Below are 24,256 nucleotides of genomic sequence, written 5' to 3' on the forward strand. Positions count from 1 at the left end.
ATGACATATTTTAGTCTAATTTTTTGGCGGGAAGAAATCGTACGTTTATTTTCTTATGTCTGATCCGACTAAAGCCTCTTAGCGTTCGTTGTCCAAGCACTCCAAGCAGTCACACAATTCGGTACACAATCTGAGGCAACAAAGATGAAATGGCACGATCCTATCCTTACGACAACTTTTCGACATTTCATCCTGACGCCGTAGTTTTCGGCTTTATCTTGTATTAAAAATATTTTAACGATTGTTATGCAGTAAAATGTTAACAATCAAACAATAGACCTCGAGAATGGTTTGCCGGTTAGTTTCGCTTTCTTTTGGGCGTATCGTGGTATAGGTTATTGATAGGCCATCGAAAACTGCCTGTTCTTATCTAACTACATATATGTATATCCATTAAAGAATAACCTATTTACCGAAAGTTCTGGCGACAACTGCAACAGAAAATAATGTACGAATTTTCAACTTTGCGTAAAAACATAGAACACGTATGTACAAACAATGCCATAAATATTAATTGCAGAAATACAATGAATATTTTGTAGTTTGTAGTATGTGTAATATACGAGTATACCCACCCAACGGCCGTTGTATGTTTATGATATTATTCCAGAAAGCGTTTCTGAAGTACAATCAACAACAACTGCGCAATGTTTTAACATAAACTTAAATGAAAATATTAGATTTAGTTACGTCAATCCTAGCCATATTCTGGAAAAAGAGAATTCAAATAATTTTTTGGAACGAAGTTCCTTATGGGACGATGCGGAGGGGCACCCTAACCGAGAAAAGACGTCCGTAACGTAAGATTTTTTATAATTAAATCACAATATTGGAAATCTCCGTCGGAGCCTTATTGTGTTGATTTATTTTGCCTAAGCTTTAAGTTTCCTTCAAGGTTAAGGCCTTGCAAAACTTTAGATTACGGTAGAAGGTTAGCGAAGCTTTACGTGGGCTACATTGTAAAAGCATCGCTTTTTTGTCTGTAACTATTAATTAGCCTACACGGTTATGTGTTTGAAGGCGTATAATACAATTTTGTGTAAGCATTTTCGAGTGTCTTAGTACGACCTTTATTGTGAGTGGGTGTTCACCAAGTGTGATTAGCATTGACATACATTATTATACTCTGCAATTGCAACTTACATTCTCGACAATTTGACTACGAAGATAATAAGTATAATGAGTATTTATTATGAAAACTTAGATTCGAACTCATTATTGTAAGAGTAATGAAATCGTAAAATATTAAGTAGTAGAATTATTGGACATTTTTTAATGATCAACATGATCGATTTTGTAATAAATATACTTTCGATAGGCAGAAGTATGGTATGACCCATGTCATTTCTGAAGTCCATGAACGACGAAGACAGTTCACCATCAGGTGCTCGTCATAATTATGTTAATTAACGATCGAAGAATAGCAAAATACTAATAAACCTACTCGATGTCTAGTTTTTGAAATCTCGATTATAGATAACAAAATGTGGTTCCGAGAGCTTGTATCACTTACAAGGCTAGAAGTGAAGTTATCGTTACTTTGAAGAATTACTTGTTACACAATTACATTTGTATTTTTTTTATTATACTTAATTGTAGTCTCGTTTACCACAAACAAGAATCGTTTCGTTACACGCGAATAACAATGGAACAAAATTAAATGGAAAAGCACTAATTCAGCTATTGTATATAGCGAGAGGACACGTACTTCCAAAGTGAAATTTTGACAATGCACTCAGAAAGAAAGTTTGAACTCATCATAACGTGATTAAAACAAACGAGTTTTTATTCGTGCATCCGGCGAATTTAAACCGGTCGTTTGGCTTATTGTAAATGAACGAACGCGTATATGTATAGATGTATATCTATCGATATCGATACATGCTTCCGATATCACACATACTAGACGGAGGACAGCAGAGGACTTATAATGTCAATTTTGAACGAAAAACGGGGAAAGTGACACAGTAACCCGCTTATTTTGGCGCTGAATGAGCGAGAGTCGTAAGATGACTTTTGCGACGGCTAAGCGGGAAAAATATTAATCGTATATATATAATCCATACTTCAATGTCCATACGTAATCCATACTTTATTTTAATATTAAAAAACGTGAAAGTGTGTTTGTTTGTCCTTCTTTCACGTCGAAAGGAAGCAACGCATTAACATGATTTTTTTAATGTGACAGATTCGGGCAGATAGTGACAAATACTACTCTTTAAAACTTAATATCTCTTACTTTACTTTATAATTTACGATCTCAAAAAAAAACTTTTTTTTATTGCTTAGATGGGTGGAAGAGCTCACAGCCCACCTGGTGTTAAGTCGTTACTGGAGCCCATAGACATCTACAACGTTAATAACTCACGTAAGTAACCCACCTTGAGATATAAGTTCTAAGGTCTCAAGTATAGTTACAACGGCTGCCCCACCCTTCAAACCGAAACGCATTACTGCTTCACGGCAGAAATAGGCAGGTTACCTATCCGCGCGGACTCACAAGTGGTCCTACCACCAGAATTACGCAAATTATATGCCACGGGAAATTACACTGACGCGTTTTATCTTATGTAGTACGGTTTTAAATTAGTAATTTATCGTTAATATTTGACATTGTTCGTATTAATTTCCTGAACTTCATAATAGCACATACTGCATTAATCATTTCTAATTATCAATTTCATTTAACTATAGTATTGCAATAACTTTGTATGGTACTCTATAAACCTATAAAGTATGTATATAAGGTGAGGCATGATTCATTAGTTAAATGAATAGCTTCGAGACACGAAGTCGGTAATATTTCGGTAGTTTCCAGTTTTTCAGGAAAAAAAACACAAACATTAAACATTACGTGAAGGAAAATTTTTATATCCCTTTTTACGAAAATTGCACGAACGGAGGAGTATGAAATTTTCTACATTTATAGAGAATATAGAGAAGAAGTGCACAATGCTAATATTTTTTTAAAATAATGCATAAAAGATACATTAAATCAATAAAGAAAACATTACACACACTACATACCATGTATTTGACGCACACACGCATGCATACTATTTATTGTCAAACTTTTGTTCTTGATTTGTCTGTGGTCAAATTGAGAATAGATTAAATATTGTTTGTTTTTAATAATATTTTTTTATAGTGTAGCCTTGGCGAAATTTGTGATTATAGAAGTATAAAATTCAATCATAATAGTGTACACACTTAAAATTCCAATTAATTATAGTTGAATTTCGACTACTGCGGGACCTCTAGTTTATTTAATTATATTAAGTAACTTCAATTACGTTTCTGCGTAACGCATTGCTATCAAATTTGATAGTTCTTTTCTGAAACATATGACGAAAAGCAATTTCGTGTTGATCCAATTTCGTAATCGGAACCAAACTGACAATTGTTCAATTGTGTAAATGCGGTAATGAACGTAATAATGATACGGCGAGCGGAATGTTCACCCGCAGCAACGAACAGACGTCAGAAATTATTGTTATAAATTACCAATCATCTAAGATTAATAATGATAGTCGAAATGCGGGTTCTGACTTTTTTTCTTCAGAGTCGGGTTTGAACCTCCGAGGTTCCCGCGCCTTAGAGTATATCGTATATCGCCTTTTCGCATTAAAACTATAAAATTTCCAAAAATATTCGAAATTGAATTAATATGCGTAAACATTTGGTATCACCAGTATTCTTCTCATAAATACTGTCAAAAGAGCGTAGTTTAGTTTTAGTTTTTTTTGGTTTACCAGTTTTGACTAATATATGAATAATAAATTATATTTGAATAATAAATGTTGCAAATATGATTAATATTAAAAATATTGCAAGATAAACCTTTAAAACACTCTCCTGTAAAATTAGCAAGTTTTGAGATTATAGTTTTAATGCGAGAAGACGATAAGTGGGCCTCGATGGCCGAAGCTAGGACCGAATATAGTAGAGGTTCATCCACTAAACGACTCCCGTTTGCTGCTCTCGGCGCGCAGCTGAATGAATTCGTACCCTGATGATTATGATTTTTTTTAAACCTTATAAAGTATTTCGTTTATAAACTGGTTGGACCATGATTCTGTCTTTCGATATAATGACATATAAACAGTAAAATTTCGTGTATTTGAGCATTGATGAAAAATAATATAAGACGTGGTAACCATGTGGTAACTAAAGAAATGAAACAGAACATAACCCGGTCATTATTAGAATTCAATTGTCTCTTTGTTGGTCGCATATCCACGGAACTAATAAACGTTCTCGTGTTCTCGTGTCTTTTCCACAGGTAGATGTGTAGCGCCTATATCGAAACATGAAAACACAACATTCATAGCAATACAATGGTGTTTACACTAAGTAAATTGTGAATAAATACATAATTATATGTGATACTAATCGTAGCTATCTTCTCAAATAATTATTCCGAGAAATATGAAGTAGAATCCAATGCATACTACATAATGCATAAGTATAAGTCTACTTTATAAATGTAAACTCAAACACGATTGCATTATGAATTCGTTGCTAAGTTGTTTGATAAATCTCAATCTAAACTATAATTCAAGAAAAAATGTTTTTTCGAATATATTAGTACGTTCCCGTATTACTAAACAATTGTAACTATATTGAGCCTTAGAACTCATATATGAAGGTGGGTGGCGGCATTTACGTTGTAGATGTCTATGGGCTCCGGTAAGCACTTAACCCCGGGTGGGCCGTGAACTCATTAACCCATCTACGCAATAAAAAAATCAAGAGTAAGTCGTAATCGACAATTTCCAGACTCACGGCGCGTTAGTGTGAAATGGGTCTTTATGTGTTCATATAACGTATAATAGTAGTGTAACAAGAGGGCGATCAAACTTCTGCGCACGCGCATGACACGCAACTACTTTCGCCGATTAAATCCGACGCCATTCGAGATTTCGTACGTGACAGACGTTTAACGCATACACATTACGAAAGTACGTCACGATTCATACGAATTGTTACATATTGACTAAAATCCTCCGAAAATCAGACTTGAAATGTTTTTTTTTTTGCTTTTTTTATAGCCCTTGTAGGCAGACGAGCACACGGCCCACATGATGTTGAGTGGCTACTGTCGCCCATGGACTTCAGCAATGCCAGGGGCAGAGCCAAGCCGCTGCCTACCGAATTGGTAATTGGTATTTTTTTTACTAATAATTATTAGGTATGTATTTATTACATTATTACGTATTATAACGCGCACATCCCTATTTGTTCTACTCGCGGGTCTTGGAGGGGCATGCATGCGGGCGGAGCGGCAAAGACGTCGCCGGGAAACCACGAAGTTTTTCGAAAAGCTGTCAGTCGATATAGCACCAATGAAATATATCTTACATCGTTATACTTTATAAATTATACACCTTAAACTGGGATAGTTTTAATAATTCGTTATAGTATTTATTATATTGAATGTGTAAATTGTGAATATATTTTACTTAGTTCATCACGACTGCCTGCCTTATAATGTTATTAAATGTTACAAAAGCCTTACAATGAGAATGCCGCTAACCGATATCAAAAACTAAATTGAGGTTTCAGCTAAATGGTATTTTCACTGTTGTATTTATTTTTTCGCTAACATCAACTCACATCGCGTAAGCTGAAAATATATTCTTGGTCAGTAGATTCTATATTGAATTTTTACCTCCTGATGTGACATTTAATGCATAAGCATATCGATCATTCGGTTGTGTCAAAAAATATTTTGGTTATAAAAAATATTATAAGTATACAATGATTCTTTCTCAAACATTTTGACAGATTTTTATTTTAACCAGGCATTTTTGTTTTTACACGAGTAAAGTTTGACAAGTGGAACTACCCGCGTAAATGATACATAAATTACGGCTCGATTTCATTAAAGTTAGTCTCAATCTCGGTGGGCTGAAAATTATAAGAATTTTTTTTCAACGCATTTTTAAAGAAATTAATGGTAATAGATTCTCTTTGCTTCAGTAATAATTTCTATAGGACTACAATGAAAATTTAAACCATTTTTTCGAAATAATTATTACAGTACTAGTAACGCCGGCGGTTTTTTGTTACAATCATCAAGTGTGAGAAGGATTGCACAACCGAAATAGACACAGCTTACGAAACAAATACACTAACTAACGCAGTAAATAGATTAAATTTATGTATTGCTATATATATTAAATAATGTTGCAAATGATGTGACAATAAAAACCAGCAGCGTAACGACATGTTCTTTTATTTGTGCAAGAATGCAGAAAAGTAGCTAGAAATGGCTGGCACGGCTTGTTTTATTAACACTATCCCCCCTTCGTTGGCTTTGGCTGGCGGCGCCGGCAGTGGCGGTGGCGGAAGGGGGCGTGTTAACATGGCTTGGCGGCTTGGCTGGCGGCAGGGCATGACAGTTGACGTCACGTTCGTTACATTCGGCCATCCTGCAACAATTGCTCCCGCAATGGGGAACACACAAAAACATTTAGTTCTCAAATAAATCAATAAGGTCTTCAGTTTAGAGCTGCTTATCGAAACTACTAGCGCTATCGGACACATGGGCTATACTTTTATAGGGCCTTAATGAATCTACTGATACCAGGCCAGTGAAGTTTTTATAACCTTTCATAGCCTTTTAGATATACTTCTAATTCGATACCAATTGTTACCTACTACTTTAGATTTAGTTTTTTTTATCCCAGCGGCGCTACTAACTAGTTGGAGACTTGTCTACAATACAAAATCCCTTTTCTTATAACATGAGCTTTTTTATTTATATCCATTTTGTGTGTCATTTTTGCACTCGCTTGTTCTATCTTAGCTGTAGCTATCTTACGCAGTCCAGCAACAGCTTCTGGTTTGAGAGCAGGAATCGAAACATCACATATTGACCTACCAGAACGCGCAAAGATTAAATCACAAGGTTTGTAGCCGCTGCTACTTTTAATTGTGTTGTTTGTGCCTCAAATGACGGAGTTCACTAAATTATTTGAAGCTTCACTAGGATCAGTTGCCCGCGACACATAAAATTGTATATTTAGTTTGTTCAACCTGGCCAATTAGCGCGCGGGCAAGCAATAATACCGTTTAACGTATCTATGCCTAAACTGTTTATCTTCTGATATATTTTTTAAAGTACCTACTCGTAAAAGCTTTCCCATAGTCTGTCACCACGTGATTCGGGTATCTGGACAAACGCTGTTAATATATTTTTCAATGCACGAATGGTCCGCATTGAATTTACAGTACGCGTTAGTTCAGCTATCACAAAAATAAGACGACGCATCGTTCATCACGATCATGTACTGGTTGGTGCATGTCCTACAGAAGGGCATCATGTTATCTATTTGTACCTACAGAAGGGCATCATGTTATCTATTTGTACCATGCGCATAGTATCAGATGGTTTAGAGATCGGATATAGACATGTCTTCTTTTTTTTAACATAGTTATCCTTCTCATGTGTATAATAAAGACATGCTGCCACGTATTTCCTAATAAAGTGTGTCTGTCATTTTAAGAAACCAATATTGGCTTTTAATCAAAGCTAAACGATGATTTAGATCCACGTGACAAATGTCGTCATAGTGCATTTGTACAATTTTCCATTTAGCCGAAGGGACTGCGAGTCTGTTTCCGTTAAAAGTTTTTCGAACTAGTTCATTCATAATTATCTTTAACATCAGCGCGACTTCGTCCGCGTGGAATATAGTTCACAAATAATGCTTTATTTTAGTACAAATTGATTAGCATAAAAAAAACGTTATAGTGAGCCAACCTTAACATATGCTATCGCGGACATTATTTTTTTAGATCTTTTAAAGGGGTACAATTCTGTCACATTATTTTAGCGAAACTAACCGTTTCTGCAGCGCACGCACCGGAAGCTCTCAAAAGGGAAAATAACCCGATTTTGAAACATTACTTACTGGTACTTCGCTTGTATTGGTCTTAGCTTGACACAGTGATGGTCTTAGCGGTGCTAGCGTTATATAGCCTATAACCTTTCTCAATAAATGGGTTATTTAACACTGAAAGAATTTTTCAAATCGGACCAGCAGTTCTTGAGATTAGCGCGTTCAATCAAACAAACTCTTCAGCTTTATAATGTTAGTATAGATTGCTTTATAATCGAACTAAGCTTTTCGTCCTGACATTGCACAGTACAGAATCAATCAGTAACTAAGACGATTCACGTTCATCATGTCAACAGGATGCCTATTAAGCGCGTCTACAAATGTTCCATACGTTCACCAGGTCTATACTCAACACTAATGTCATAATCTTCTTTCAAAACTCACCATCGCGCAATGCATGGTATAATGTCGCGTTTGGTAAGCGTAGCACAAACCACAGTACAATCAGTTTCTACTATATCATGTTTACCTACTTCATAAACACGGAACCTACGTAGCGATTGTACGACCGCCAGGTTATGAGCTCTTAACTATGATACACATTCTTCCTTCCTAGTAAAATAGGCTAAATAGCTAAATAGGAAAAATTCCTAGGCTAAAATAGTATAACAGGCCGCAGTGAGTTGTCAGTTTGTTTTTGTAATAGTATACCAGAAATTCCTAAGTTACACGCATCGGTTTGTATTTCTGTAGGAAGCATAGGATTATACAGAGCTAGCACAGGTTTGAAACGTAAGCTGTTTTTCAGTTGTTCGAAATTCGTGTTTTATTCACGGCCCCACACCCATGATTTATCTTTTTTTTTTCTTTTTAAACCAATAAACTGTCGCACACTATAAGCATTATTTGGCACAGGACACTGCGAAACGGCCGTCAATTTTTGTTGCACCCGGCTGTATACCGTCTGAAGATATTTCATGACCTAATAAGTGACTTGTTCCTCCAAGAATGAGCATTTACTCATATTTAATTTTAAGTCTCCACCATAAAATTTCCCAAGTACTTTCTCAATAATTATTGAACCTGATTTTATACCAACTGAGGGTAGAGGTAAATCGTTTAAAATTGCTAGTATCTCGATTTGACCTACATTTATTTTTACCCATTTCTTTTCTACCCACAGACTCAATTATTTTATTTATTAAACGCATTTAACTACCCCACCTAGTGGAATAAGGTGGAGATAAAGAAGAAACGCATGAATACAGATGGCGCATTTGCTAAACCAAAAGGAATTCTAGTGTACTAGAAATAATGACCTTGCGGTGTAATGAAAGCAGTTGTGTGTCTGGCACAATGCTCAATTGATGGTAGCCCTGGGCTAAATCTAAGCTCGTGCAGTACTGTTCGGTGGATACTTTTATATTTTACCATAGCGTTTAACGCACGATAATCAACGCATAGCCTACTGTCGCCGTTCTGTTTCTTAATAAGACCACTGGTGAAGCGTGACTAGCTTCAGATTATTTTATAATGCCGGCATCTAAAAGTTAATTAGCTTTAGTTTAACTATCGTTTGTTCATTATGAGAAAGTAAAGGTGGCGATACACGGGCTGATCTCTAGTAAGCTTAATTTGCATTTGGACTAAATTGGCAATATCTAAATCATGTGTATTCGTAGCAAAGCAATGCTTATACTGTATTTTTTAAATCTGAATGACCCGTATTATTTAATGGCTCCTTTTAATTTTTTTTATTTCTACCCTCAAATCTCGAAATATTTGTAATGGCATGGCTAGGGCAAGTAGAAATGCAACACACCTGACTGTTTGGCTGTGGCTCCTCGCAGCTGTTGGCCCTCGGCAGGACCTCGCCCGGCGGCTACATGATGGTCTCCAAGCCCATGTTGAGGACTTTGATGTAGCTGTCTTCGCCGCGCAGCAGCGTCGCAGGGAGAGAGAAGGAAGCTCGTAGCCGTGAATCTTGTGAAGCGTCGTGAAGCTCGTAGTGCCGCACAGTGGAGTAACCACGTTGCTGCTCTTTTAGTTTCCCTCTACGTGAACCAGAATGATGGAAGGACAGGGCGGCAGGCGCTTTTGGTCCGACGACGTCGAAGTCCCTTTGATTTGATTGTTCCAGGTTCTTCATCCTGTAGCTCAAGTATCGCCTTGTGGACCTCTTTCTGAAGCAATTTTTCAACACTTTCCTCGCCAGTGAAATAGGAGCTTCATCTTCTTCAAACTTGTCAGAAGACCGAGACATCTGAGCGTGTATATGACGTTGTTTCATTTCTTTATGCCACTTCTGATTGTTGCAAATGATGTGACAATAAAAACCAGCAGCGTAACGACAAGTTCTTTTATTTGTGCAAGAATGCAGAAAAGTAGCTAGAAATGGCTGGCACGGCTTGTTTTATTAACACTATCCCCCCTTCGTTGGCTTTGGCTGGCGGCGCCGGCAGTGGCGGTGGCGGAAGGGGGCGTGTTAACATGGCTTGGCGGCTTGGCTGGCGGCAGGGCATGACAGTTGACGTCACGTTCGTTACAATAAATAATAAATAAAAATATTATTAAAATCAAATTAAATAATTAAGTATAAGCTTGTCCTCTGTGGTGCAAAATAATTTATTTTATTATTTTATTAAAAGCTGTTTTCAATAAATAATATTTGGAAAAAATATATGAAATATATAAATGAAAAAACGGACCCTAAACAGAATTTATTACGATCAAATTTCGATCAATAGACCAACTCTAATTTTCATTCAATAATAACTATACATTACGCTTGGTAAATGAAACCTCTTTTTGTTAAATTAAACCGAAAAGAAAATCTATTTTTACTAACCCACTGAATTTTACATTCAGGAGACTTTGAACAATTCGAAGCGTTTACGTTTTTACTGTTATGGATTATGCATGCCGATTACATTTCCGTAGCGCACTTTTTTATTTTAGAAATTGTGGATCACCAAAGCTTCTTTAAAATTCAAACATTGGGCCCACAGCGTGAGCCTAGCACACTGGCGGCAGCCTGAGTGCTGTATGGTGCCAGTGATCACAATGCGTCGCTGCAGCGCTGTCTGTTTTAGACATGTTTACTGGCGGTAGGACCTCTTGTGAGTCCGCACGGGTAGGTACCACCGCCCTGCCGTGAAACAGTAATGCGTTTCGGTTTGAAGGATGGGGTAGCCGTTGTAACTATACTGAGACCTTAGAACTTATATCTCAAGGTGGGTGGCGCATTTACGTTGTAAATGTCTATGGGCTCCAGTAACTATTCAACACCAGGTGGGCTGTGAGCTCGTCCAACCATCTAAGCAATAAAAAAAAAGTATTTCAGGTATTATAATCCAAGGACGCTGCCCGTCTCTGCCACACGTCCTCACAGATCCTTCGGATCGGATTGAAGTGCTCTCTGACGCTACTGCTAGCATCAACCAAAGCACAGATCATCGTACTGTACTGGTCAACTGGTGACCATCGCCCAAAGGCCGCGAAGTTTCTGTTCAGATCTTCTCAGTGCGTCGCGATTCCGATCTGATAGTAGCTGCACTCGCGAAGCAGCTATTAAGCTGTTAAATCTCAACTAGGACCAATAAATGTCCGACATATTTTATTAGGAAACTTCGTCCTCCTGGTTGAGCCCTTGAGTTCGCCTATCCATTCTAATTAAGCGGCAGTCTCTGAACCAATTATTAAGGCACGAGCAATTCTAAATTTCATCATAATTTACTGGGCTATAAACTACATTATACAACATGCCTTCCCGACGATTTACGGCCGCTAGTGATGACTCATTGACATCAGTGTTGATTACTTTCAATTCCCTTAGAGAATTCTCTTACAATTCATAAATTACTTAACTAAGAATGATACCTATCAGAAATCAGGCTAAGTATTATGGTTACGTTGCAAGAACAAGGCACACACGGATGTGGCACTCTAGTGAACTATGGATGTGTAACGTGCTACTCTCACCTATCACGGATCGAATACCGGTCAATATATCAAAGTTAACGAGCAAGTATTGGCTACGGGCAACGCTTGATTCTACAAATGCACTTGAAAACGAAGCCGTACCGATTATTATTGCCTTTAATCAAAGATCGAGCGAAACTGAACCGGAAAGTCGAAAAGAAATCGCTACTTACCATGTGATGTGGTCGAGTCGATTTCGAAAGCCAATGTCTTCTCTCCACATAACACCGCCAATAAAATTGTATCGTAACTAACTGCGCACAATTATTATATTTTCCTGTAATTAAATAATTTTTTGCTAACGGAAAGAACGTCATTTTATTGCACGGTGGCACTGTTGCTCATTTTACGTCATCCAATTACAATTTGTTTATACCTACACGTTATTTGAGAAGTTTATTCATCGTGCAGTTTATCCGGCACCATTATAAACTTCAAATTTGATATAATAACATTAAATTAATTGTATTGTGAAACAGTTTGGTAATACACATGTAAAGTTACTTAAGTAAGATAGAATCGCACAAATTGATATCAACGTAATGTTATTGATCAAATCGTGAACGTCAGAATACGCTCGTGCGCTCATAATTAAATCACAATTGTTATACGGAACGTTGTGTAACAAATAAACCAAAAGTAAATTTTGTAAACCTATCTTTTTTTTTATCAAATAGTAATCTGGTATATAGTCACATTAAGCCTCGAATTGTTAAATAATTGAATATTAAATAAGAATATTAAACTGTATCTATTAGTTAAATTTGAAGAAAATTATTAAAAAAAAATTGTTTGGATAACGATTTGTCTATACTAATATTATAAAGAGGAAAGATTTGTTTGTTTGTTTGTTTCGAATAGGCTCCGAAACTACTGGACCGATTTGAAAAATTATTTTTCCATTAAAAGCCGACATTGTCCCTGATGAACATAGGCTACTTTTTTTTATTTTATTTTTTATTTTTTTTTGTTTCATGTGTGTTTTAATGTTTCCGAAGCGAAGCGAGGGCGGGTCGCTAGTGTTAAATAAAACATTAATATGACTGAATATAGTATAATAAAATACAGACAGATTTGAGTTACTCATGCCACAGATATCAGGAACAGTAGAGTTGATTTATCAAACTACATATTTTTTTGAATTTATTCTTGAAATTAAATTTTTCTTTGGTTTATTCGAGTACGATCACAGTACTTTGAGAAATATGATGTGACGCTATCACCGTTACGAATAATTGTCACATTTTTTTTTCACGAAATTAGCGTACTCAGACGAAGGAATAAGTAGAGCGCGTCGCTTTGGGCACAAATAAAGCAAAAACACTTGTTCTGTTGCAGCCGATGTCGATCGACCGATGTGATGATTTATTTTGCTATTTACCACTTTTTCTCATTTAGGCGTAACTTTCTGCATTTGAAAACACTTTCCATAAATTATTTAGTCATTGGAAAGTTATAATACCGTGTCGACACCGCCATATTTGTGAACTTTAGTTCGCAATCGAGAAACATTTCGATTATCTTAATAAAGTGCTATAATCTCTCTCTTATTTTTGTGATAATTAATTAATCTATATCGAGTAGAAAAGCAAACATCAGCCCTCAAATTACAATCGGAATACTTTTGTTATTTTTAAGTTTATCGAAGAATCCCAAAATTGAATTAGCAGCGACCCCTTTTACTTTTACAAAAACTTCATTCGTAAGCGAAATGTCTAAAATGTTATTTTAAAATGTTTTCACGTTGTTCGCGTGTCTGTACAGGGTGGGTCTTGTTTAGGGAACGTGCTTTTAAGGTGGGACCAAATGCAATGTTAAAAGTAATACTTGCGACCGACTATCCGCCCTGTAAATAGGTCAACATTCACATAATTACACGTGTCACGAACATCTACAATTTTTTTGTGTTTGCAAAGTTAATTGAATTATTTTTGCAATTGAACAATACGTGTCGATGGATTGAATTGAATTTACGAACATTATTCAAAGTATGACAAATAATATATTAAAAAACCGAATCGAATGTATTTTTGTAATAATGCGTTTTAAGCGTCGCTGGCATTTGTATCACTGCATAGTATAAAACAAAGTCGCTTTCTCTGTCCCTATATACTTATGTATGCTTAAATCTTTAAAACTACGCAACGGATTTTGATGCGGTTTTTAATAGATAGAGTGATTGAAGAGGAAGGTGTATACGTATAATAACATCCATTAAATAGTGGAGAAATCAATAATAAATTACAGTTTCCGAAGCGAAGCGAGGGCGGGTCGCTAGTTATATTACAAAAACGTCAGCTCGTTTCAATGCTAAAACCACAAAGGTGATTCATCGGAACAATAAGTTTACATTGATTGTTCTTTTGTAAAGTAAATCAGATGGGTGCGACAGGATATTTCATCTCACTTTTATAATCGCACCACCCGCCACCGGAAGAGTTCATTCCTTCTACCTGGAAGAGCAAAGTTATTTCAATGTGTGTTCTACATTTCGTTATCCAAAATTATTCTTGTCACGTACCATTCTCTATCTAGGCTCTAGAGTAAACTCCATTGCGCAGTGTTTCTTGCCCAAAACACGTCATTACGGATCCTCCCGATACATTAACGGTGCTTTTTAGTTACCACAAGCACCGGTCACCGTTCTCGTCGAACCCGTCGCTTGCGACGAAGGGCTCGACGAGCGAATTAACCCATAGACACACCCCACTGAGTTTCTCGCGAGATCTTCTCAGTGGGTCACGTTTCCGATCCGGTGGTAGATTCTGCGAAGCACTGCTCTTGCTAGGTTCCGTGTTAGCATCACTCTGGTTTGAGCCCCGTGAGCTCACCTACTAGTTAAGGTTACGCTGAAATAGCCTCTTAAGGCTATCATCTTAGGTAGAAAAAAAAAATTGTTTCTTGGGCGCAGGCAGGGCCATTCTAATTAGCACACATTGGCGCGTTGCTCTGGTTTCGACGAGCAACGCGCCGCCCTCGTCGCGGTCATAGGTGAGGACCTCTCGCTGCCGCGCGTCGTGGCTACGATGCTCGGCAGCGACACGTCCTGGAAGGCGATGCTCGACTTCTGCGAGTCCACCATCTCGCAGAAGGAGGCGGCGGAGCGAGAGAGAGAGAGCTCTTCCCTTTCCGCACCGATCCGTCGCCGTCGAGCCGGGGGCCGGAGGCGGGAATACGCCCGTACGTCCCGGCCCCTGTAGGTGGCGGCCTCCCCCCGGTGAAGGTCAAGGGGCGACCTGAGGGGGCGAGGCCGCGCGGCGCGCTACCAGCACTCTAGCGCGCTGCCGTGGAGTGATTAGAGCGACCGGTCGACGGTGTATCGCGTCCCGACCCGGCAGGCTGGTTCTGGTCCAGCGGGGTATTCCGGGACACCAGCGGCACCGTCTGGGCGGCCTGACGGGCTGCCGTACCGAGACGGCCGACGTTTCAGAGCCTTCGATTCGCCTCGAAGGCTCCGTCGGCTGGGCGTCCTTGGGGTGAGCCGCGCCGTCTGGTTGTAGTGTTGACCGCGGTAGCCCCCCTACCTCATCCGGGTTCTGACCTCGGAGGGGATCGGACGTCGGGTGTAAGAGTGCAGGGGAGTCGTTTAGTGGGTGGGTCCTAAAATCCTTGGGCCCGCGGTCTGCTCACAACACCATGCAGACCGTTGAGTCTCACATACCCCGCGCGCCCCTTTTGCGCGGGGACCTCGTAGGAGGTTCGGCCCTCTACCCGAAAAAAAAAAAAAAAGGCATTCTAATTATAACGTCAATGGGTTCTAGACACCGATTAATTCCCGACTATGAGCTTGTTCACAAACTTATCAAATTCAAAAGTCAATATTGAAAATTGATACAACACTCAACTGGTTGGTCTAAGATTATTTCGGTAGGTATAAAGCCCTTAAAATAGGTTTCATTCTACCCAACTAAATTCTTGACGAAATAATCTAAAAGTATTTCCTAGTTAAGTGTAATAAAATGAATCAGTTAAAATGAATGCTGAAGATTACAACAAACTTGTGTATGTACAAGAAATTTAATAGCTAAAATTTAACGGAATCATGAGTCTTTGAAAGTAAATAAAAATAGAATCATAATCCATTGAATTTTACTATCGGTTTTATAGTACTTTTCGACCAGTAAATAAAATAAGCTAATGATAATTTGTCAGAGTTAAGATCAAGTACACAGAACGATCTAGATTGTACTCAAGCTTTCTACTATCACATTAAATTATAGCTTTAGTAACATTAAATGCATGTGTCTCGCTTTGTTTGAGATAATTCTACTTAGCAACCAAAAGATTTACAGTTTCCCATAAACGGTTATGAGAATAGAGAAAACCGTAATTAAATTTTTATTTGTTTAATCGACATTGGTGAATGGTGACGCAAATTGATTTACATCGCAATAAGGACATAACGACCACCATCTGGTGTTCTAGACGTTTTTATACGAACATCTTATAAGGCGCAGTGAGGTAATTCGATTTTTTGTTATTCTAATTGTGGAAGCGAACTTAAATGAAAGATTTCTAAATATGTCATCTTTGTCGTGAGCCCACACGTGTATTTGTCGGTATTTTTACATCGGAAGCTGAATTTAATTCGAATTTATGCCTTATTCAGAAACTATTTACATCAGTTCAATTTGAAATCAAATTATACATATAAATTAGTTAAGTACCATTTTTGCTACGTTTGTCAACGTATTTTTTAGGCTGATTAATGAGCTTTAACTTTATAATTTTGTTTATTGTAAATACATTTTTTTTTCAAAACGTGAATGGAAAATAAAATAGAGAATCTAAATCTTGAGGTATATGTAATTATGGTTGGATTCAAAACTATTAAATAGACGGGAGTGCGTATTAGTCTAGATTGCAACTAATTTATTTTATATATTATTAAGCCAACTGTATTAATCATACGTTTTCTTAAAAATAAAAATAATATACAGTGCTTTATTCAATGAATCCACTTGCATAACTTCCTATTGCAATAATTATAAAGGATTTTGTATGTTGCACGGAACATAAAAATTATGAAAAGCATTCCAGATTAACATCTAAAGCAACACGATGATTGGCAAGAATTTCGATCTTCATCTTAGTAGCATAGATGACCGAACTATTCGAGATGCTCGATTGAGATAAAACTGCTTCGAGTGAATTGCATAACACGTTTGAGTTTATTTTTTTAAACTACCACGATTAATAGACGCCTTTTTTTAATGACGAAAGATTTCAATTACAGTGAGATATTGTATTTTCTTAGGTTTTCATAATTAAAAGGAACTATTAAGTTTTAAGCAAGCGAACGTATAAATAATTGTAGTGCAAGATATATCATTTTCTTTTTTTTTTCTACCTACGCTGATGGTCTAGCTAGAGAGACCATGGCACGTCGCCGGGCTAGTAGGTGAGCTCAGGGGCTCAAACCTGACGATGTTGCTAACACGAACCCACCCTAGCAAGAGCCGTGTTTTGCAGAATCTACCACCGGATCGGAAACGCGACCCACTAAGAAGAACCGACGAGAAACTCAGTGGGCTGTGTCTGTGGATTAATTTACTCGCCGAGCCCTTCGTCGCAAGCGACGGGTTCAACAAGAACGATGACTGGTGCTTGGGCACCTAAAAGCATCGTTATTGGATCGGGAGGATCTGAGGTGACGTGTTTCGGGCGACGTCGACTGTTTACCATTTCACCGGCGGCAACGATGAGAGGGTTCTCGTGTCGTGCCGCTTTATCGAAATGGATTTTCTTAATTAGATTACGACAGAAAATTGTTCCAAAGCAACTTACGCTATTGATTAACGATGCAGATACCATAATATAGTTTGCAGGTTGTCGGCTGAGTTCCAGTGGCCAGACGAATTCCCATACACACAAATTTAATAACAAAAAAAAACTAAATGCAAAATATTGCGTCGCCACCTCAAAATTTGCATGCTTGCGTGTAAGTTGCTGACAGTATCCTGTACCCTTTGCTTTACAAGCGTAATTAAAATGATGAAATAATACAACATGAGCATACCTTGAAACATGCGATTGAATTCTCAACTATATCGCATAACGGCTGTCAATCCTCCAAACCGAAACGCATGATTGCTTCGCGGCAGAATTAGTAGCGGAAGTAACTACGGGAGTACCTACTCGTGCAGTTTTAGAATATGTCCTACCACGAGCAATTACGTTAATTTAAAAATTTTGCGGGTATGATTGTTACACGATGTTATTCCTTCATCAGTTGTTCTTGAGCACGGGTTAAGTGTAGAAATAGAAAAAAAATGTAGTCGGTATGCACGACTCAAACGCAATTGCGGTCAGATTTACAGTGCGAGTGTTTTTGATAATTATATATACGATTAAGTTTTTTTGATATTTCTCAGCTTCGATAAAATTGAAATCCGAAGCAAAATCTATATCTATATATATAAAAATGAATTGCTGTTCGTTAGTCTCGCTAAAACTCGAGAACGGCTGGACCGATTTGACTAATTTTGGTCTTGAATTATTATTTGTGGAAGTCTAGAGAAGGTTTAAAAGGTAGATAAATATGAAAATGCTCGGAATTATATAAAAACAAACAATTTTGTTTTTCCTTTGATATGTTCCCCGTCGGACGGATTCCTTTTGTTTAAGTTTATTTTATACATAAGTTTAAGTCTTTTATTTATCGATTGAGGCACTACGAAGTCTGCCGGGTCAGCTAGTCAACAATAAATGTCTGCACCGTAATTTAACTTTTTCAAAGCGGCAAGTTCGTAAAGTTGCCTTGTAACAACACAATAACGTTCAGTTTGATTTTGGCATTATTAGCGTGGGAAGGAGGAATCAAAAGGTTTTACTGTATAGGCTAGGCTTTCGCGACTCGAGGTCGACAACAAAACGATAGTGACGTAAGCACTAGATTTTGCGATAGGAAATAAACGCTATTGATATCAAATATGTTAAAGTAGATGATTCCAAAGTTTTTTTTTCCTACCTATGTTGATAGCCTTGAGAGGCTATTTCAGCTTCACCCTAACGTGTGTAGGTGAGCTCACGGGGCTCAAACCGGAGTGTTGCTAACACTGACCCCAGCAAGAGCAGTGCTTCGCAGAATCTACCACCGGATCGGAAACGCGACCTACTGAGAAGATCCGGCGAGAAACTCAGTGGGCTGTATCTATGGGTTAATTCTTGTTTATAAAAAACTAAACGCGCTACGCTGTTTCACCTGCGCTAAATTTGTAATTCATTAAAAATATGTGAAGAAAAAGTAATAATAATAATAAATAATAAATAAATATTTACTAACAATATTAGTTCGTTTGAAAATGATATTTCCAATTGTACCCTTTCGAAACCCTCGGAACTAGCGCGGGTATGAATAGAAAAATATGGTGCAATATGTACTTATGTAATGAGCTTACCATTATTTTGGTTTCGTTTACTTTTAGGAAGTATGTAAATATACATGTAAATGTATATGTCCGTGTGTGTTTATGTTAATAAATAAATAAAATTAGCATGTGTATTAATGCACAATAGACAAAACGAAACAATGAGCATTACGAAAGTATAAAATAGATATGCTGACAAACAATAAGAAAGCAACTATTTGATTTCTAATTCTTCTTTTCGACAACAAACATTAATTAGTATTTACACAGCTCGGTAAAGCAACATACAATGTTTAACCACAACTTGTTATCTCAGAAGATAGTGTACCCCGCGGCTTGCAAACAGTACACTTACTTTATTCCCAATTTTTTAAACAGAGAGAGAAGTCAATTTCAAAGTTTTAGAACATAAATGTTTCAAAAAAAAAACCGTTTTCTTTATGAAGGAGCTGCGTACACTAACCTAAGTTACGTAGAGTTCATTATATTAGCATAATCGTAAACAATTGACATACATAAGTAATAAGGGTGTTTGATAAGCCTGTATCGAAAACGAGTGCCACGTTAATAAATAATTAGGAGATACTGTATTCATAATTCCAAAACCCTAGTTAGAAAAAGAAAATACAAAAACAACATTGACGTCCATGTCATTCAATTCCAAACATTAATATTCAAATTATATACAATAACTTTTGCCCTTCTTATCCATTACTGTCAGTGTAATCTATTAGCTGGCAGTTCAGAAATATAACCAGAGAAAGTGACTAATTACCGCAGTGCAGCGAATAAAATACTCCAACAAACACGCAGTGAGAAAGGGTGCCGATTAACATCTAATGAGAAAGCACCGAGAGATGAGTAATATAAAAAACTTAAATCGATAAAGTAACCTAAATCGATATTTTCTAAATGCAATATTTAAACCTCATATTTATTATCCGCCTTTCACGTGAAACCATAACGTAGTCAGTCAATTTATGAAGATATTATTTTAGGACAACTACGGTGAATCATTTGCAGGTTATTAATCTTTTTGTTGGATATTTAAGTAAATGTGCTCGATTAAATAATCCGTTTCACGTTCTAATTACATTATTGTAGCACTAACCTCGTTGATTACAGTCACGGGTGAATATGACGGGACTTTAATGTGAAATGGGGTTTATGCTAATGAAAACGGACGTTTTATAACGAAAGCGACACGATTAAAACAAACTCACGTAGAATAGAAAATAGGTAAAAAATAAAACTACCTACACTTTTAGTTACAACGAATTGATCGCTTTTAGAGCAAGACTAAACGGATTAGAAATAGAATTGCTCTAGCAATCGGATGGAGAAAAAACGAATGACTAGGAATTGTCGGTGAAATATATCTTTAACTACTATTATTTTTAATGAAAAATAACATTTAATATAACTATATAATTACTAAAACTTATTAACAATTATGTGTACCATTTATAACTTTCATTGGAAATTGAATACTTTTCGAAACGACTATAAGCTATCAGCGAACCGCAACATGTCTTTTTAACTCTCCAAGAACATAATATGAAGATCGTATTAATTCGAAGCGAATTCGGTACTGACACTTTGTCAAAAAGGAAATCACTATCTGTTGGATCTTGAACTGACTGAAATTTGTTTATCCATAGAAGCGCATTGTCAACGATTCTAGTGAAGCTTCATATGACAATTACTGTGGAAGGCACGCACGCATCTTTAAATACTACTACTATATTACATTATCACGCACCAGTTTTTTTACTTTCTTTTTCGTAAAGCTCACTCGTTTCATTACTATTTGCACAAACTTAAAACAGTACAATTAGGTACCGAATTAATGCAAACGAATCTCGCACCGGTAAGTTATTCACGATCCAGTAAGTCTTACGAAACGGCGAGACCAAAACGTACTGGCTGACAAAACTTGAACATTGCCAACTGGGTAGTTAAGTTTTGCGGCAGACACGCGATCGGTACCTTTTATGCTTCTTCTGCACAAATCTGTTATATGAAATTTTAAAGCTTGATTATAGCATTAATGGTAATGTCCTTCAATTATTGAAGCATAATTTAGTATTCCGACTTGATTTCGTTCATTAAGTGTATTATCCAAGAGGAGCTATTTAGCAGAAAACCAAAGTAATATCATAATAAAATTCATCGTTTTAAAACTAACCTTCGTTTATAAGTCTCAAAATCAGACTAACCGGTATATTATCAGTAAAAACTGGCCCCTGACATTAACAGAACTATTTATACAAACGTACCCACGAATTCGTTCAGTTTGATCAATAGCAATAACCTAGCTAGCGTAGTAAACTAAAGATAGGTAGGTAGTAGGAAAATATCACGCGAAGACGATCCGTGCCTGGAGCCTGGTACCGACGACATAACCGCCTTTAACATGCGACCTTGCACGTCAAATAAGACTGTTGTTTGCGCGTTTTATTACAAAAACTGAATATCGAATTCACTGCACTTTAAATTGTTTTATATTTTTATTGCTGAGATGGGTGCACGAGCTCACAGCCCACCTGGTGTTAAGTGGTCACTGGAGCCCATAGACATCTACAACGTAAATGCCCCACCCACCTTGAGATATAAGTTCTAAGGTCTCAAGTATAGTTACAACGGCTGCCCCGCCCTTCAAACCGAAACGCATTACTGCTTCACGGCAGAAATAGGCAGGGTAGTGGTACCTACCCGTGCGAACTCACAAGAGGTCCTACCACCAGTATGAAAAAGAAGATCAAGTTTTGTAATGATTTCCTTATATTTTTGGATCACAGCTCATTCTTACAGGTTGAGTATGAGATGAGTTAACCAAAAACTGATTTGCTGTGCCATATTTACAACATATAAACCTGTTTGTATTCAACAGCTGCCTACAAACAGCTGTCGTGGACCATCTGTCCTTTCAAAATCATTTTGGATTTAAAAGAAGATTTTCAATTTTATTATTACGTAGCATTCTAATAAAATTAACTACATATAGATTATACAAGTAGAAGCGTGGGAGTTAAACTAGCTTATTCTGCAAATTTTTATACCATGTGAGGTTTTTTTCGAGCAAATTTAATTGTGTCAGCTTGCTTGCCCCACATCACATTGTCTCTCGGCGTGGGATCAAGATATTATTATTGTTCATTGGCCCAGCCAGTAGTAAAATAGAAAACCGTGAACAATAGAGTCGACTTTTAACTTCGCTACAAAAATTTTACAAGATATATGGTTTTAAGTATTTGCGTCGATGGTGACGTAACACATGTTTTACAGTCTACGATATTGTTATACGATCACGTAAACATAAATCAACACTCACTTCAATTTCAATTTGATTTCATCCAGAATTGCCGTATCAAGGAGATGGTGTTTCAAGTTAACAAACACTGTCAGTTCATAACATCTATTTGCAAATTGATTATCTTGAAGATAAGTTACTCTGTAGTCTTTATCATTTTGTGGACAATATGAATTAATGATAGCTTCACATAAATTATTTATTATATATGCCATGTCAATACAAGCCAATGGCTTGGACTAACCGTATTATACCAGTCAAATACAAAGTCACAAATTTTCTAGACGTTTGAATTTTTTCAATAACTGATTGAAAAATTTTAACATTCATTTTAAAGGTATATTATAATATAATCACATTTTTATTTTATTATATAATATACTGATATTAATTAAAACGTAAGTTTATCCGACATTATTTAATCATGTTTTGTAACATCATCTAACGCCATTATAATGCAGAGACAAAACGTATTTCGGTCATTGAAATTGGAGCTGCCCTGAATTTATACTTTACCACGTCCCGATTACATCTCACCAAATTTTGACCCTATTTTTTGTAATACGCAAATTAATTAATTCATTCTGGTTGTAACCACAGTGCTTACACACCTTCCATCAGTCAGATAGCCCAATTGGACACAAATCCATTATTTAAAAAATAGTGGAAACCCTAATTGCAATAGTCAACAAAAGTACTTAAGTAATTTAAATGGAAATATTATAAGTAAAGGCTTTGAAATACTGGAAATCAATTGAAATACTAACATAAATGATTAAACAGATGACCGAAGTCATCCATGTCTGTTGCCATTGCCATCTAACATTTTTTAATTAAAGTAGGGACCCAGCTACATTAACTATTATTGAATGTTTTAACACTATCAAATATTTTGACAATATTGAAACATTCAAGAAGTCAGAAGCATCCCACTTTGCTGGCAGATCTTTCGATTCCACACTGATTCTAACAGCACCAAACTTCTAGAATTACTCCCATGGCCAATCTGAAGATTTCCTGATTTCATTGAAATCGGTTCAGCCATTTCAGAATCTATGGGATCATACATATAATATGTATATTCACATATTGACTTTTACAAGTTTTACAAAGCTCTGAAAACTCATTGTGAATATGGGTGTGGCTTTTTTTATTTTATTCCATAGACTGGTGAAGTGACTCACCAAATGAAAAGAGTTTTCCAGAGTTGATAGAAATCACAATGTGAATGCAGACACTCAACTTGAGACACTATATCAAAGTCTAAATTGTACTACAAACCTGAATACATTAATACTTTGTTACAGAAATAATAAAAGATGGTGCTACCTATGCATGCTAGCCACTGGTAATTGTGCAAATTCATAGGTTTTGATGGCTTGTTATTTATTATACTACTATACTATAATTTATTAACATGTGTCACGTATGAATTTTCTGAGAGAAATTGGTATCTTACTTGGGGGATTTGAATACTGTCATAATTACATTGCTTGATACAAATGCACCAGCCTTTGTCCACACAACTTTGAACCTGTCAGATCTCTAGTCTTTTTGAAGCAGGAAGGACTTCAGGGTACCAGCAATATTAATTTATTTTACCAAGCATGTTTATTCTAATCACATCATATTAAGCCACGTAGGTCACAAAGTTAAAAAGTGTGTAGTGTATAGTTAGTATCTTCCCCATGAATCAGACATTTATTCCATTTTTATCATATTTATACAGATGATTACATACATTA

The 24,256-nt window shown here is 36.7% G+C and overlaps 2 protein-coding genes across 5 annotated transcripts in view; both read right to left on the bottom strand.

The window, feature by feature from the left end:
* jvl (javelin-like) overlaps positions 1-24,256 on the bottom strand; it is a 68,071-nt gene that overhangs the window by 42,122 nt on the left and 1,693 nt on the right. The gene's annotated exons all lie outside the window — the stretch shown is intronic.
* LOC114247921 (uncharacterized) lies at positions 5,791-10,434 on the bottom strand. Its single transcript, XM_089731832.1, has one exon. It carries the CDS (start codon positions 10,135-10,137, stop codon positions 9,730-9,732), a length of 408 nt encoding a protein of 135 aa, XP_089587958.1. The 5' UTR covers positions 10,138-10,434; the 3' UTR covers positions 5,791-9,729.

This window comes from Bombyx mandarina, chromosome 12, assembly GCF_030267445.1.
Source record: "Bombyx mandarina strain Sakado chromosome 12, ASM3026744v2".
Taxonomy (NCBI): Eukaryota; Metazoa; Arthropoda; class Insecta; order Lepidoptera; family Bombycidae; genus Bombyx; species Bombyx mandarina.